Raw genomic sequence first — 18,405 nt, forward strand, 5'->3', positions numbered from 1 at the left:
AAGTTTGTTGAAAGAGTATTTCAATCACGGTGAAGACATGCATGCTAGAGAAGAGGCTTGAATTCTCTCCTAATTGATAACCCGCTCACCCTTGATCCCTTAGTCTCCTTACCCAGTTAAATGAATCTTTCCAGCCTGTGTTAGGAAGAACTCCAAGTTATTCTTCTGGTCCTTCTTCATCAAAGGTAGAATAGTGCATGATGGTTTCAAACTTCTCCTCAAGATAGCCTGGTCAAGTAGAGTTCAGAAATCACTCGTGGAAGGTATTACTAACTTTTTTGCCTCTGATTTTCCCTCCCCTCCACACACTACAAAGACACTGTTTTGTCAAACTGCTTCTGCACCTGTGCCAGGTGCTAGAATGTGCACATTTAAACAGGCTAGAAGCAGCACAGCACAATACCCTTCCAGCCATACAAGAAACTGCATGTCTTGTAAGGAAGAATATATGTAATATTCATTAAATTCTGCCAAATCACACATCTCCCTTTCCCAGGCAAATTGACCCATAAAATCAACAGCTACACTTCAAGAACTGCAGGATCACCCCCTTGAGCCTCCCACTTGTGCGCCACCCCACCTTAAGCTCTTGCTCCCAGGATCAGCCTTTTTCAGTCTGTAGCTTCCTACAGCATTTTCCAAACAACTGCTACTAAATCAAAAACCCAGCCTTGAACATCTGACCCAAATTTGATCTGTTCTTTAATTTGGTCTAAAGTCTTTAAATGGAAGAAGGAAGAAGGAAGAGAAAAACAACACTCTCAAACCCAGCTGATGAAATCATTAGTCACTTGCATTAGATTCCAAAATTGTACAGTGATTTTAATATTAAATATAAAATCTTTTTAGAGAAAAATACATGTCTAAATAGTTCTGCTCTGATTCTCCCTTCAAGTCACACTTTCAAAGCACAAATAAAACTAATATACATAAAAAATATATACTGGATTGGAACTCTGAAGCACTGTACAACTATAAAACTTGATTCACAAATGGATCATCTTAAGATTTGTCTCATTTTACGTGCCATGGGGCAAATAAAAAGGACCAGCTCTTGAGACTTAAGGGACAAGCACAAGACCACAGCACTGATCTTGTGAGACAAGCACAACCTAGTGTACCTCACGTACTGCGTTCTCTGATAAGGGGCTAAATCACAATGACCAGTTCTTATGGGATGGGAAAAAGGGAATAATATAGTGTTCTGAAATAGATGATAGAAGACATTTTGTGTATGCCTGGTATTATAGATATCCAAGTCTTGTTTTGGAAGCTGATGAAAACATTTGATGCCATACAAATTTGCATTTAATCACCTCATTAGCATCCTCTCAAATAATGTAGATATGCGAAGCAACGTTTTGCTTCAGTATAATGATACTCAAATTCCCTGGAAGTTAGGGGAACACAAAAGAGAGACTACACTTCAGGAATCCAAAGGCACATTCTGGCTTTTTACTTTGATCACACAGGACAAAGTTACCCGGCAGAGGCTGGGGGGAAAACCTCCCCAAATCCCATTCATTAAAGATGGTTAATGCTTGGACATTCTGTTTTTTATAAGTTCCATTGTAAGTGCTGTCTATTTTCAGCTCACATTGAGGGTGGGAAGAAAGGATAGGAGGAATGAATACCACATAATTCAAAACCCCACAAAATAATGAAGAATACCTAAAAGCATGCATCTTAATATTAGTATAAAGGTATTTTTGAGAGTAATAACTCAGATCTTACTTCTCTGAAAAATTAACATGATGTAGACATACTTAATATCTGTAAGAGATGCAACACTGCATATTATATTATTTTAGCCAGTCATGTTAGTGTGGCATTGTGTTTTCTTCTTTTCTCCTTGAATTTCTACAGCTATGTAAGTTTGATTATACAAGTCCGCAAATGAAGTGAGAGAGAACAGTATCAACTGAACTAGCTTTTAAAAACTGAAAAGGAGGATACGGGAGAAAGAAACACCACTACCAACTACAACTTTGCAATACAAGAACATGAAACTACAGATGGCAATAACAGATTTTCCACAGAAAAGCCCTGTTAGTCCTGAAATTCTCCTCCCTGCCCTGCTTTATACACATGTGCCCTATTAGGTCCAAACAATTTTCTTACTCACTGCAGTTTGGAGAGCTACCTATCAGCTATCTGAAATGCAAGACAATGAATAAAGGCCACAACATGAATGCATGGCTAAGGAAGTTGTAGTATGTTGGTATTTTTATTAATTTATTTAAAAAAATAAATAAATTCTTAAAACTGGGAGAGAATTGAAAGTACTCGAGTAAGATACTATTCTCAGAATGGGAAGGAAAAAATGAAAAAACAAAAAAGCACTATTCCCTAATCTTCAGACATTCAATTCCCTTCCTGCAGGAGCATTTTGAGATATACTACCACATTGACACAATCAAATAGAATACCTGTAAAAGAGCATGTGGAGCAATCTCCACTACAACAGCATTCTCTGGAATATGCTTCAGGCCTTCATGGAACAGCACGGGACTCACTAGGTTGTTCACATAATACTCTGCAGAGGAATTCCTAGCCAGATCACTTTGCCACTGAGATTCAGGGATAGATGTACTGATCCACCGTGCTGAACGAGGTTTAGGGTGTGGAATGACCTGCAGACAGACAATGAAGAGGGACAGGAGGAAGAGTTACAGGTCATAGATGACAGCAAGACAGGCAAAAGCAAGCAGCCCTTGCCCCCTTTTTTGTGGGACGTTTTCCTCATCTTGACTGCTGAGGTCACCATTCTGCTTAATGTGATAGGACTTCAAAACTTACAGATGTCTACACACTCTTTAAGAGACTTCCCCTCTTAAAGGATAGAACCCTCTTAGCTTAACATCACTGATGCTCAAAGCCAGGTGCCCCACCAAAACACAAGCACACCATAATTCAGTAACATTACCTTTCTCAAAGCACTTAGCAGCGCTGGCGCAATAGATGCCATATAATAGGAATGAAATGCAACTCCAGCACTGCGGACCTCCTTTGCGAACACACCATCCTTTTTCAGTTTGGCTACAAACTCATTCACGGAGTCCTGAGGAGAGGAATAAAAGAGAACTAAAACTAACAGCTCACAATATATTTGGGAAATGTTTGAAGCACTGTACTATCTCCATGCCCTTTATCACTTGCCACTTAAGGGGCACCATATCAGTGATGAGATTATTGTCGTTCTCAGTATTATCATTTATCACTCATTATACCCATGGCTATAAGAATATTCAGCATAAGAAATCTGTCATTACTAGCTTACACTTCCTCTCAGAGAACTTTTGAGTGTTTGAACTCATAAAGAACACCATGTCCCCTCCCACTGGGAGGGGTGCTTTTCTTTTCAAGCAGCTTAGCTTCACATTTTCTTCAAACTAGAACTTCACAGGTTCCAGTCACAGATCTGGCATGCACCATGTTAATTCTTTCCTTACCAGAGGCCCCGAAATAGTGACAGTATCTTCAGAGTTGTGGCAGGCTGGTACCACATTTGGAGGGCAGCGCTGCTTACATTCCTCCCATGTCAGACCTGCAGGAGGAAGAGTTCAGGACAACATGTTTTGAGAAGTAAGCCTTGTGATGAAAGGCAATCCTCCCCACTAAGCATGCAATCACTGCACTGAATTCAGCATTTTACAAAACTGTAACGGATTCCTAGAAAGATCACATACATCCCCCCTCTGCCCAAAAGGGATTCTGCAAAATCAAAGGATGTTTATCTTATGGCTTTAACACTTTATTTGTCACTGTGATATTGAGCACATATTACATGGATACAAGTCACAGTAAAAGCTTGAACTCAAAATCAGATTATGAAAAACATTCTATGCATCACTCTAAGCTAAATTCTGTGATAAGGTGTCACATATTTAATATTAAGCAGAAAAAGAGCTCAATTAGGTAGATAGTACTTTATAGCATTGGTTAAAATAAGAAGCGTAGGTTTATAATATGAGACCCAGTCATCAAACTCATTGCATTAGACCTGCAACAGCTTTTCTCTGAAGTGTTTCACCATTTTTAATCAACCACTATGTCTAGTCATATGAAACAGGAAAACAATCATGCTATCAATAGTCATGTTATTTTTAAACATATAAATTAGCATGAAGCCACTGAAGACAAACTGCAGGGTTCAAAGCTCAAAACTTCACCCAGTTGTGAACAAAACTTATAATTGACAGAAACGCTGAGTAGTGCTGGACCGGGAAAAAGCTCCTTCCTGAGTACCAGCAGGCACAAGCATGTGCTAGTGGCACTAAGTTCTGTGAGCCAACTGCCCATTACATACCAGTGACTTCATGTCTCATTCTTGCAGACTTCAGAAATACTGCTTTTTGAAAAGAGTAAAGAGAAAAAACACTGTGCCTTATATTTTTCACTTCTCTTTTCAAGGTAATCACTGGGACTCTGTCATTTGTCACCTGTCAATAAATCTCTGTATTTCCACTTAGTTTTGGAATGATGACCAAAACTCTTATGTATTACAGGTCAGATATTACTACCATTGTATCAACTTCAATATTTTATAACCTGTTCTTCATCAGAAGAAAAAAAGAGGCAACAGTAGCCAAACTTTTACAGAACTGATTGCTATCACAAACACATTTCAGAGCCCAGTTTTATGTTAATGCCATACAGCAGAGATCAGATGCACTTTCCTCTATCACTCTTTTGCTAAGCATATACCTACCAACAGCAGCCATTCCTCCTGGGGGCAATTTGGCCTCTTTAACACATCGCCCTCGCCAATAAGCAGCAAGAATGGCTTCTTCATGACTTAAGGAATTATCTGCATAGCCACAAGCTACTTCTCCCACTGAGTGGCCCAAAATCCCATCAGGTTGCAGACCTGCAGCCTTCAGCATATCAATTTGGGCAATCTGCAAGGAAAGGCAGAATTAATGATTCCATACCAGAATAAGCAGGTGTAAGGATTCAAAGGCACATAAGAGTGCTGGGTGCATTTCAAGATTATTTTTTTTACAGACTTTCTTCTTGCTCTTTTTTTTTTTTTAAAAAAAAACACACACACACACACAAAAATAACAGCAGCTTCAGCCTCATTTCAAAGCATGTCAAGAATCATCATGTCTCCAGTATTGTTTGTGCTTCTCCACTGTGCAGCTTTACCCTAGGACATTATCTCCAACAACAGGAGGTTACCAAGAGCTTGACATGAGCCAGCAGTCTGTGCTTGCAGCCTAGAAGGCCATCTGTGCCATGGGCTGCATCAAAAGAGGCATAATCAGGAGGTGATTGTCCCCCTCTACTCTGCCCTCATGAGGCCTCACATGGAGTACTGCATCTTTGTGTCTGCATTGAAAGATTCAGACCTGTTAAAGTGAGTCCAGAGAAGGGCTACAAAAATGATCAGAGGGCTGGAGCACCTCTCCTATGAAGAAAGGCTGAAAGAGCTGGGGATGTTCAGCCTGGAGAAGAGAGGGCTCCAGGGAGACCTTGTTGTGGCCTTTCAATACTTAAAGGAATCTTATAAAAAGGATGGAGAGGGACTCTTTACTCGGGTAGATAATGATAGGACAAGGAATGATATAATGATAGGAAGTTGTGGATGTCCTGTCTGTGGAGGTATTCAAGGCCAGGTTGGGTGTGGCCTTCGCCAACCTGATCTAGTGGGTGGCATCCCTGCCTATGGCAAGGGGGTTGGAACTAGATGATCTTTAAGATAGCTTCCAACCCAAGCTAATCTATGATTCTAAGAGTGTCTGTATAAAGCAAGAGCCAAGTCCAGCTTTCCAGATCACTTTAAAAGCTCTGCTTCTAGTTTTTTTTAATACACAACAAATCCTGCTTTGACACTCTTCCAGAATTAAAGAGACTCCATTTAACATCATTTCATTCTTTTTCAGAACAAATTTTAGAAGGCATTCTATAGAACTTTGTTTCTTGGCAGAAACATTTACATAAAAATTCATATGTTCCTTAGTATCTTAGAGAAACTACCCCACATTACATGCACAGATACACGCACACAGAGATCAGTTTACATCAACATTCCTCCAAGCATCTTGCAAAGGGCTGGGCCCAAAACTAACCAAAATCTATCTAACTGCAACTAACCTGAACAGCAGCTACTCCAACAAATGCATTGACAGTCTCATCAAAAGTATTGTCATCTGCTTGCAGAAGCAGGTCTGAGACCTTCAGTCCTGTGTTCTTCAAAGCCTCATCTGAGCGCATTATAGACTGGCGAAACACATCCAATTTCATAAGACTCAGGCCCATACCTTTCCACTGGGTTCCCATGCCTGCAAGGTAAGCAAGAAAACGTGCTTTTGTAATGCTCTATAATAGAAGTGCACATCATATGCTTGCTTTGGAAGTGAAAGAATCCTATCTAAGGACAAATCATCGCACTTTCCTAACACCCTCTGAATTACGCACTGCTTTTTTGTTCTCTGGACTTTGCTGTCAATAAAAGATAGCTAAATTGGAAGCATTAGATAAAACACAGAAAACATGATTCTCCTACACATACCATGGGTCTGCATAACAGTTCCTCGTTCTGGAGAGTGGAAAAAACTTTAGTGTACAAGATCCAACTATTCAAGCTTCATTTCTATTGAAGAATGCAGAAGCCTGGACGCTGCTGTGGACCTACCTGAGCAGATGTACCAGAGTGGTCTACCAGATGCCTGAACTTGCTGAACCTCTCCGATGTCACTCTCAGTGCCAACTAGGGTGTAGCCCCTGTAGGGCATGAGGGATACAGGAATTGCAGAGATATCAGTGAGCAGACGTAAAAATGGACCGCATCCTCTATGTTTTTTGCTCTCTTGAATTAGTATTTCTACAGCTTCCTGTGTTCTGCCACAAACTTGAACCAGTCTTGGCAAGTTACAAGTCTCTGGAGGCTGATGTTTCTTCTCATTTGGCTTCAGAATGACATGAACGTTAGAACCTCCAAAGCCAAAAGAATTGATGCTGACTAAGCCACCTTTTGTTGGTGTTGGTTCACAAACCACTTTTAAGGAGCCATTAAGTAAAGCAGGAATATCTGGATTTGGGTCACTGAAATGAAGATTTGGGGCCCACAGCCCGTGTTCCAGAGAGAGAACGACCTGGAAGACAGAACATAGTATTATGTGCTCCATATTTTCTTATTTTTATTTATTTTGTTTAAACTATATTTTGTTTTATTTATTTTTGTTACTATAAATGACTATGTAAGCATACACAAAAGCAGCTCCTCTTATTTTTGTATAAAGGGACCCTTCACAGACTAACATTATCAATGTGGTAGAGGCAGTATGTACTTCACTTAGGCAAGTTTTAAGGCCACGTAGAAAGTAAGTGGTTAAGGTTAAGGGTGGTAGTTTTAAGTTTAGCTTCCAGACCCTTTCTAACTGTAAAGCCATGCAATCCTGCTGGAAAAGCAACCTGGCAACTAAAGATATCACATCTTTTTTCTCCTCTTTCAGCTATTCTTTCTTCATCACACTCCATCTTTCCCCATTCAGATGACCACACATACTATTCTTTATTACAATAAATGCTCCCATTTCTGCCTTTACCACAAAAGAGACACACTGAACCACTGGTGAAAGGATTTTCATGCTGCTTTCTATCCATTTGATGTCTTCTTCACCCAGAAAAGCAGCAGATGGATCAGAACTGGCAGCGCCAGCACAGAAAACAGCACAAGACTTACAATAAAAAGCAAGAACTACCTTTTTCAATAACAACACTACAAACAGTCCGTAACACCAAGGCCATAATCATTTGTGACAAAAGTCCAGCAAACCAAACACCATAAGGTCAGTAGCAGATACTGCATGTCCCGTGTGTTTGGCAATTCCTTCATCACCACAGAATTGTCACATAAACAGATCGTGGTTGGGAAACAGTTCTTCCAAGCTGACCATCAGACATGGCAAACTATCCAGGAAAACAACCATAAACGTACAGTTTCATCTCCAGTTAGCATGTTATAAAGCCACAGTGACAAAAGACTTTTCATGAATGCTATTCCTACACCTACAGTACTACTTACTTTGAACATGCTGTTGCTTTATAAAACATACATATTTGTCCTCTAAGACTTCCATGGCTTCTACTTAAGTTTGAGAATGCAGTACAATGCGTGTACAGCACAGCCAACAAGAAATTTGTCTTTTCAACTACTCAGCCTAATTGTTGTACAGCAAAGTGCAGATGAGTAATCCCTCCCTCACCAGAACTCAAGTAAAGTGGCCTTGGCAAACCCTAGTATTCTTTCTTATTCTTTTTTCCATAATAAACATTTTCTTTAAGTCTTAAGTCTGACACTTCCAAGATCTATTTTCATAACTGACATCTCACATTTAAAAGCATTTTATGGAATGCCAAAATAAAATGTTAACAGAAACTGCATACTTCCTGAAACAGTTACTGTCTTAGAAAAGGATGGCCTTGGTGTAGTTTCTGGTTTGGCCTCAAGAATGCAAGATCTGTCATTCTTATTAAAATTCCAAATATTAAAATGTCAATTGCTGCCCAACTTTCAAAGAACCGAGAACAGAGACAGAACTTCCAACATCAAACCAGACATAGCTTCAGGTGCTCTCAAACATGCCAGATCTGGGAACAAGACCTAATACAACTTAATAGAAGCACAACAAAAAGACATTCTAACACGTGAAAGGTGCTACGAGCTCTTGCCTACAGCTGTAAATTCTGATACAAAGTTAAGTGAAAAAAGTGATGGAAAAGTGAGAAAATACGATGTCACAGAAGTCTTCAAAAAAGAAACTGTGGTCCCTATTTTTGCAATTCTGCATTCTCTAAGAAACACAAACAGGGAAACAGTTACCTCAAAGCTTTGATCCTCTCCTGACAGTTCAGTCCTCACGGAAGAACTGTACTAAGCAAATTGCTCATAACATACAACACATTAAGGATGGAGAGGTTCATTTTAATGAATCAAGTCATCATTCCTACTATTGAAAAAGGTGGCAGTCCAGGTGATAGAGGTTCTAAAAAAAGGTTAAACTTTCCTCTACAGAGAGACAGATATTGCAGTTTCCACTCTTTATTTGCAGACAAGGCTATTCACAGAAAGCTTTACATACTCAGATCATAATAATTATTTTAAAGAGCCTAAAATCGTAGCAGTGATAGTATACTTGAATTCAGTTTGCATGTCTATAAGGCTGTCAGTAATAGGCTTACAACCAAGCATGAACCATAGCTAGCTCTTTGCTAAGCAGTTTAGCAGCCAGGGCTGGGAGATGATTGTCTGCCTACAGCAGTAATTAGTAGGCCAGTTGCTAAGACAACCAGTTATTCAAGCTGGTAGCCTCGTCCCAAATAAATCACCTGGCTTCTCACCAACACAAGACAGACTGGGAAGAGAAATACATCCTTGACAAACAGCTCAAAGGATCAGCTACTCGTCTGGTACAGAAACTGCTTCTTACCTTTGGTCATTCAAACTACTCCAATACCTCTCTATTTGTACCTCCCCTGAACCCAATGACCTACAGAGTTCTGTTAGAAGTTCCAGTGTAAGAATAATCAATAAGGTGACCTCAAACCCCTTATTCTGAGCAGAGTTACGTTCCTGTAAAATTGAGTGGTATGTGTGAATTATAATGTTTGAGCTTGCGTGCACGTGTGAGTACACATGGCAGAGGGTCACCTGGGCACTCATGTACAGCTTGCAGAATAGCCACCTTAGCTTTTAAAAGCATTTGCAGGTGAAACAAGCAGTAGGCAGTAAGGAATCACCTGACTTATCAATACCGGTGTGGATTTTATTCTGGATCAGTGCATATTTTCTTTAAAACAAACAAACAAACACAGCCAATACTAGTCCCTCCCTCACCCCCATGCCTTTTCTCTCACAAACCACGTGTTACCTTGGCTAATGCAGCAAGTCCAGAGGCAGGCTCTGGATGACCCATGTTTGACTTGGTTGATCCAATCAACAATGGCTCTCTCTCACGTTGGCAGAAGACCTCTGCAATGCCATTTACTTCCTGTGGATCTCCAACCTAGAAGGAAAGTAATCAGAATGGCTAGTAGCCAATACTTCCAAAACACACCACAAAAGAAAATGAAAGGTTAAGATATTTGGGTAAAATACAAAAGCAGTGAAGCAGTATATATTCCATAAACTGGTAGAAGACAGAAATACAATTCCTTTACCTTTATTTTGAAAGAACAAAGAATAATTTGATGCAAAAGTGTGGCAAGTGGTGCAAGGGAAGAAAATACCCCAAAACCAAAGAGGTCATACTGACCTTGGTGCCTGTTCCATGAGTTTCAACAAACTCTATGTCTCCAGGCTTGATACCACATTCTCTGTGCAGAGAACTGACCAACTGCCGCTGCATGTCTCCAGATGGGAATGTCACACCTAGAATCAAAATTGCCATCAATTTCTCTCTCTCAATAAATGCTTCCTGTTCCGCTTTGAGCACTCTTTCAACTGATTGGGGCTACCAGGACAAAAAGAAAGCTATCTTTTCAGGGTTTATACTTATGTCCTTTGTACCAAACACAGCAAGCCTATCAGGCTCTTAGAAATTAGTGCAGAGGAACCAGAAATGGAACTAAACGAATGATTAGAGTACTGTGGGAAGATACTGGTTAACACTGTATGTATAGATCAAGCAAAACATATAAAACTTGGCATCTCCATGAGTGGGAAAAATAGGACAGGAGCAGGAAAAGAGATTTCCAGTAACAACATGTATGTTTCTACTATCTGTGCAAAAGTTACTCCAATATATATAAAGTATATCCCAAGAAGCCTAAACTAGCAACAGGACACTCCTGATACTCTGTATAATAACAATCACCACTTGTCTCCTTTCATTCCTTTACAAAACAGGGGCCTGAACATTGTGTTACCAAAGTTGAAAAAGAAAAAAAGTACAATGAAAAACCCTCACACACCTAAAGAACAGGAACCCCGCAATAATCTTTCTCTGATAACAAAGACTCTAGAAAGAACTGTTCTGCAGGTATCTCACTTTTCAGAAGCTCAAGGCCCACCTTGCTCTTTAAAGCCATCAGTGTTACTCCCAGCATTAACTATTGTGGCATAGATGCGTTTAGCCATGGATTTCTTGGTCAAAAGAACGACGACAACAGCTTCAGAGCGACAATATCCATTTCCTGAGAATAGAGACAGAACAAGTCATTAATCTATTCTGCTTTGAATAAAGTAGCAAAAGCACCACACACTAAGGTTATCTCATTCCTGAGCTATTGCTTAAAACGGATTGCTTTGGAGTACAATATGTACATTTGTTTAAAAAGAATGTCCTAGAAAGGCTCACTGCTCATCACAAATGATGAAAGAAAGTTTACATCAAGAGACAGTTATTTCCTTTCCCCACTGGCACAGAAACGAAGCATACAATTTATTTTCCACAGGTAATTTTCTAAGTCTAATGGAGCTATGCAACACAGATAAATTCCAGGGTATGTCCCAAGCAGCGCACCTAAGAACAAGGACAAGACCAGCTATGTCCACAGTTACCAGAGCAGATTCTGCGTCACAGATTCAGCAATAAGTTCATCTTGTACAACAAGACCATTTTTCATGCTAATGCCTTACCTGAAGCATCGAAAACTTTGCAGGCACCATCAGGACTAAGCATACCCAGCTTCATGAACTGCACAGAAGTGTTGGGCTTCAGCAGAAGGTTGACCCCTCCTACCACGGCTGCACTGCACTGTCCATTACGAATTGCCTTATAAGCATTTTCTAGAGCCATGAGACTGGAGGAGCAGGCTGTGTCAATAGTTAAGCTTGGTCCTTAGGGAACAGAAAGGGAAAACAAAACAAAACAAACAAAAAAACTTTTTTACTGTTAATTTTTCTCAAGTTACTCTCCAAAGACTATAGGATGGTTACTACAAAATGCATTTAAAAGATACGAACAGTTGCTTCAGAACATTACAGGCAATCCTGATACACTGGGAGACAAGAATCACCACCTCTGCCTGCTTGCCAGTAACAGGGGATGAGAAAGGAGGAAAAAAATTGCCAACAGTTAAGCTTTAAGGGTGCATTTTAAAATTTCACCCCTATCTCCATCAAAAAGTATCACAACCAGGTAACATCTCCCCATTTTCAACAATGATATCACTCTCACTTCCTGGTGCTACCCTTACCATGGTCCCTGCTGTCTACTGCTCTTCAAGGCAATTCCCATCATGCCTTTAATCATACCAGTCCTGTACCACTCCTACTTCTTTCAGAGTTACCCATTCCAGTTAGTTTTTCTCCTGGCATCATTATCTTTCATACGAATGCCAGCTATGCCCATTTTCAACAACTGAAGTACAAAGCCTCGTAATGAGTCTTAACACAGAGTTACAACACGGTTTTTGCTTCTCACATGCCTCTTTACAACAGCTGCATTCTACTTTCTCATCCCCAAAGAGTCAATACCTGATATCCATCCCACTTCTTTAGAGCAACCATGGTACAACCATGCTGAAATTGCAATTGCTGATCAGCACTGACAGGTCTGAGGACACTTACCTTTAAAATCATAGAAGTAAGAAATCCTGTTGGCGAACATAGCACGCTGGCAGCCAGTCATACTGTATCCCAAAAGCTGTTCTGGATCTTGGCTAAAGGCTTCAGCAGCTTCTGACCCACTTGCACCAACCCATACACCCGTGTCTGTGCCACGAAGGGTAGCTGGATTAATGCCTATGGGAATATTGGAAAGCAGATTACAGCAAACAAACTCACTATGAGGGGAAAACTGGTAAGGTATCAGGTACAGATGGTACCAGTTCACAAAATACAATTTCTTACTGTCCATTTCTGGCAGACCTGCAGCCCACATAGTTACTTTTCTACCCGTTTCAATCACAGGCCTTCTGCAGAGCTCCTGTTTATTCGACCTGTTTATTACAACAGAGTCACAATCACGCCCTAAGACAGCTTTTTTGACTTAGATGGGTATTGATAGAGTCTTGTGTAGAAGTGTACAACTATTAAAGTTATAAATGCTGATCAGATAAGCTAACAGCAGGTTTCCAATGCAGAGAAAAGAAGCAGACAAAGGGATAAAAGTGCAACACATGGAATGTCAGGTGAGCACTTGACTATCCATTCTTATGCAAAGCCTAGATCTGGAGTATGAGGAAGAAAAGAAAAAAATATTTGGCACAAAAGCCAATAAGCTAGCACAAGAAACAACTCTCCTCCAAAAAACTGCATGGCAATCTCAACTTGTAACAATCTGCTGTTTCTTCTCTGTGCTGCAGGAGTCCTGAAGACAAGCAGACTATTCATATTCAAGCCTTAAGACTGAGGCTCAGCAATTGTTAATCTGTCAGAACTAGCGAGCTGGTTACAACTTTTTCCATGTGCTCCTTATGTTCAGACATGAAACTCATTAATATGAAGAATTATTTTTTTGGCTCTGTGGGCAAGTACCTAAAAAGCTCTCGACACCGGCAGTGATGGAGAAAGGAGGCTTCTCTTTCTGAAAGCACACTCCCTGGGCAAACTTCCTATGGTAGCAGCTCTAAGGCCACAAGTTTTCCTTGGATCTTGCCAATAGACAGGAATACAGCAGGTCATCTGTCATTCTTTTAGATCATGGATGAGAATTCTCATGGAGTCATCTTCCCTTTGCACTACAATTATCCCCTGGGCCTTTAACAAAGGCATCTGTTATGGAACTTCACAGTAGAGCAGTAGTGTAGGGACACCAACATACAAAAGCTCTAGTACTGTTGACTGTTTAAATGTTTCCGTAGTATTGGTTCCACTGTATCAGACCAGTAGAGACTTTCTGGCAGTCAGTGTGTAGATTTCCTAATTCAAGTTCCAGAACAAAGCAATTTTCTCTAACCCTCATACCAGTTCTTCCGTCTCCTCTCTACTGTGAGCTTTCTTGTTAGTGATCTCATCAGACAGGTGCATGTCTACACGTGCTGCACAAAAACGATACACCACAGTTCTCCCTTTTCAGTCATTCACCTGCTTACCTCCATCCAAAATAGCTTCATAAGAAACTTCCAACAGCAACCGAAGCTGAGGATCCATTGTATGAGCTTGTTTGGGGTGGACCCCAAAAAAGGAGGCATCAAACTTGCTTATGTCCTTGAGCTTTCCATTTCTCTTGGGCAGCCCATACATTCCTGAGAAGAAAAAATCAACACCATATCACAGATTACATCAGTTTTGAAGCAGCTACTAGATGAGACAAACTACAGAATAATCACAGCTGATTCTTGATTACAAGTGAAACCTTATTTTTCCCTTGCAGTATCCAGAGCGCTACACAAACACCTATCCACTCATCCCTCTAAATCTTATTTGGAAATTAAAACACCGTATTAACAAAAACAACTGTGATTTTTAAGACTGTTCTGGAAATGGCAGCAAAAGGCATCTATGTAGTTATAAGCATTTGTGCTTTGGAAAGTTGTGCCAAGCACACAAACTCTGAATTGTTGGTTCCAGTCAGAAGAAAAACAAAAACTACTTTTCACCTTTGCAATTCACTAGCCTGGATTGGATAGACATGGGCCAAAAATTTCAGAAGGATAATCAAACAGAAAAGAACATTCTAGAAAGCTACAAATCATGGGACTGGAGTCCCTCTGCTACTTCGGAACCCAGAAAAATAACAGAGCAGTTTTATTTCCACAACTACCAGGATTCACAGTACTTAGCTGCTCTATCATAAGTGTGCTTTTCCCTGGAAGATACATATTATTTGTTAGCTACTACTGTGCAGGACATGACCATAAAATGCCTTACTTAAGACCTCTGTAGAAGTCTTCTGTTCCTGAATTTCTTGATGATGTATCAGAAGTGAATTCAAAAACTTTGATTTTGCATCTGATAAATCTTTTCCTTTTGTAGGATAATTCCTCTGAAAAGCTCAGAGCTCCAAAAGGAGAGGCAATAAGCACTCACCTGGTTTCCACCTCCGATCATCCTCTGTGACCATATCAACTCCATTAAGTAGGTTCTCCCAAAACTCTTGCAAGTTCTCAGATTCTGGCAGCTTTCCTGCTATGCCTGCAATCACCACGTCCTCCATCTCCTAACTTCTCCCTGTTGCTGAGATCCAAGAAAGCAGTAAGACTAGTAAGGTTTCACACAGAGGAGAATATATGCATCTCTTGCCTTCCTGACATGTTGTGACAACTGTATTTGTATGAGAAACACCCACACAGAAAAAGCCCATGGAGTCTTTACTACAAAAAGATATCCCAACTAATCAAATAGACTGTATGATTTGTGGGGACAATGGGGACGAGAAAACCGATGCTGAGGCAGTGCCAGGCTTTGAAAACCACCAGTTTCTATATGACAGCTAGAAAATGAACAGGTCTCTCTCTACCAAAGGCAATGCCTCTTTTTAAAGTCAGCAGAGAAGAAAGATTAACATGCTGGAGCAGAAGTGGGTGGAGAAATTATGAAATGTATATAGTAAAATACATAATTACAAGGCAAACCTTACAGGCAGCAAAACGAGTTCTACAATCATTCCAAAGTTAAATACTAACTTAAGAATCAATAATAAGTAAGCTTGTTGGAGGGGAAAAAAAAAAAAAAATGCACACACCCCAACACACACAGAAGAAAAAACATAGGAAGATTGCAATACAGTTTAGCATTATTATAAATACCCGAAATGAGAAGTAAATTTTAGATATAAAGCATTTACCAAAACACTGAACCTTGCACTGCAATACCTTAGAGGACTGGGAAAGAGGAATTGAGTACATGGGGTAGAGGGGGGTGCTTTAAAATAAGAGTTGACAGAGCAGACAGATTTCACATCAGGGAAAACCCTAGCTGTTGACCCAAGAAATTTGCATTCTAAGACCCCAATCCCATACAACACAGCATGACAAGCCATCTATACAGATTGCAGCACCAAATGAGAGCTCATATTACACAGTCAACACACTCACATTATTTTGCATTACGCTGAAAATATATTAACGAAGCAGAAGGAAGGCAAGTTAACCTGATGTTGTTCCAGTTAAGTTCAAATTATAATTAGTAGACCCATACTGGGCAAGTTACAGGGAAAAAAAAAAAAAAAAAAAAAAAAAAAGATACCCATTTATATAGACATGGTTGCACGAACAGAAGATATAATCAGCACAGTACCTCCTTAAATAACACTTCTGGTAAGTAGAGGCAAAATATTCTCTAATGTTTGGGTTTTTTAACAAGTAAAAATCACAATAAAAATTAGTGTTTAAGTAGATAAGTCTTCCTTTGAAGGAAAAACTTTGCAATGGAAGACCTAAAGCTTGACTTCCAGCACAGATTATGCTCCATTGTGCCATGTAGGCACTTTCCATAAGTACTGTTTGTGCTTGATCATCTCTCTTGTAAAATAGTATTAACAGATACTCTTAGATGAACACTTCCACAGATGATTTTTCAACCCAAGACATTTAACTTATGAACATATTTTAGTCTCTTTAGAAATTCTTATAGTTTTTGAGCAATAGGCCTCTCTTCCATCCTCACATTGCTCTGGCATAATAACTTCATGTAACTTAGAGGTGACTGCATGGTGAGGCAGAAGGAAAGCAATGCCACCTGGTTTGCAAGGCTTTTACAGAGGTGTAGAGCAGCCGACACACACCACCACAGAGGTTGCCTGATCTCTTTTGCTCCTCTTTCCTTCAGCAGTTATCTCCATTCAGATCTGTGGAGTAACCATGGAATTATGCAACATGTAACACTCTGAGGTAGAAGAGATGATTACCTCATCCACTCCATCCTTTCTGGGAGCAAAACCAGAAGTGCTCCCAAAAGGACATTTCGGATTTCTCAGTCTTTAGTTAAATACTTCAGACAACAGAACTTCCATTCCACTCTCAGTATTCATTTAAGAAGGAAAACTGTGAGGGCTTTACTGAGAAACTACACCCCAAAACTGAAGTAGGTAGTAATATGCCCAGTCTATTTTGCTCTGAAGAGAAGCTTCTCAGTTTTTCCACTCACAAAGGTCTAGCAAGTCAATTTTACTATTGTTGTCACCACTGTACCTGGAAAACCCATCAGGGACTGTAGCTCTGCTATACTTGCAGCAGTTCTGTGCTGGGGGCAGAGAAATAACTGGATCTTAGGCATGGAGCTCACAATCCAAGCACACAACAAGAGCCATGCAAAATGATAATGTGATTAATTTTCAATTTTATGCCTCAGCTCTTCGGGTGATGATATGCAAGGAGATAAATATTGTTTGTATTTCAGGAGACTGAAACTTCTCTTCTGGGATTGTCCCTTCCCTTTCACTGGAGTATCAGGAAAACTCCATCCAGGTATGGCCAACCTTGACAAAATGTTATTCTGAGACAGTGAAGAAATGGTATTTATCAGCAAAGCAATTTTTGCCAACAAGTTATGACTGCAGTTGAGCAAGACTGTGTCAAAGGCAGAAAGACGCTGTGGTAATCAAAATGTACAAGAACAAAAGCCAAGAAGTTAATTTTAGCTGGGTAAATGGGTAATAAGAGCCACAACTTAATGATTTATATACACAAAGAACGGGAAAGGTTTAGGCTTGACATGAAGGGCTCTGGATGCCTATATCAAAAATAACAAATTATGGACCTAGTGGCAGACAGTACAGGTGATTTACTAGGGATAAGAAGAGTTGGAAAAGTAGAAATCATTAATATTAAGTACTCTAATTCAACAGAGATTAAAGTAAACATTACAGCTACCAACGATATCTTTGGTCTTCATTGACAGCTAATATACAGGTAGGCTATTTCAAAGTTTATGGACGTTGTCCCCAAATGGTACAGTATAGTATGTTAGTATACTACAGACTCACTCTTCTTTGTAGAGCACTTTTAGACTATACACAGTACATTGACAGTTTTTGAAGTGTATGACATGGCACCAGGAAAGAAAATTATTTCCACAGCAATTTTAAAGGAGATTGGACTACAGCAAATATATGTAAGAAATTGTTCCAATTATATCTGATGGGCAAGATGGACAAATGTAACAGGTCAAAAAAGGAAACCAAAAAAAAGATAAAGAGTGCCAATTTCTTAAGGCTGTGTTTTGTTGGATACAACCAAACATATAACATTCTTTTTCCTCTCTTTGCCTGATGGCTTTGTTTTAATAGAATTACGTAGATTTTTCATAGACAGATTGACTCTTTACCCAGGCAGGGGAAAGAAGACAAAAGAATAACCAAAAGACACCAAAACCCTCAACATTCCAGTCTGATAGACACCTCATTAAGCATGAACTACTACCTCAATGGATTTACACAATATTTTTTTGCAATGATATTCCTTTGCTGACTCACTGAGACTAGTAATAGCTAACAATCCCTCCTGGTGTTATTGACTAGTAATCACTTTCATAATTTTATACTTGTGTTCTGGTTATCTACCTCCCACATT

At 39.8% G+C, this 18,405-nt stretch overlaps 1 protein-coding gene across 1 annotated transcript in view; it reads right to left on the reverse strand.

Moving 5' to 3' along the window:
• The window catches only part of FASN (fatty acid synthase), a 44,311-nt gene that overhangs the window by 22,906 nt on the left and 3,000 nt on the right, over positions 1 to 18,405 (reverse strand). Inside the window, exons 2-15 of the mRNA XM_032199722.1 lie at positions 14,924 to 15,070; positions 13,987 to 14,139; positions 12,521 to 12,694; positions 11,588 to 11,788; positions 11,020 to 11,142; positions 10,263 to 10,378; positions 9,879 to 10,013; positions 6,641 to 7,100; positions 6,100 to 6,287; positions 4,712 to 4,901; positions 3,453 to 3,547; positions 2,927 to 3,061; positions 2,430 to 2,633; positions 113 to 228 (exon numbers count right to left, since the gene is read on the reverse strand). Coding sequence (XP_032055613.1) covers positions 113 to 228; positions 2,430 to 2,633; positions 2,927 to 3,061; positions 3,453 to 3,547; positions 4,712 to 4,901; positions 6,100 to 6,287; positions 6,641 to 7,100; positions 9,879 to 10,013; positions 10,263 to 10,378; positions 11,020 to 11,142; positions 11,588 to 11,788; positions 12,521 to 12,694; positions 13,987 to 14,139; positions 14,924 to 15,050 — 2,417 coding nt within the window. The 5' untranslated portion in view covers positions 15,051 to 15,070. The remainder of the gene's footprint in view (positions 1 to 112; positions 229 to 2,429; positions 2,634 to 2,926; positions 3,062 to 3,452; positions 3,548 to 4,711; positions 4,902 to 6,099; positions 6,288 to 6,640; positions 7,101 to 9,878; positions 10,014 to 10,262; positions 10,379 to 11,019; positions 11,143 to 11,587; positions 11,789 to 12,520; positions 12,695 to 13,986; positions 14,140 to 14,923; positions 15,071 to 18,405) is intronic.

Source organism: Aythya fuligula, chromosome 18, assembly GCF_009819795.1.
Source record: "Aythya fuligula isolate bAytFul2 chromosome 18, bAytFul2.pri, whole genome shotgun sequence".
Lineage (NCBI taxonomy): Eukaryota > Metazoa > Chordata > Aves > Anseriformes > Anatidae > Aythya > Aythya fuligula.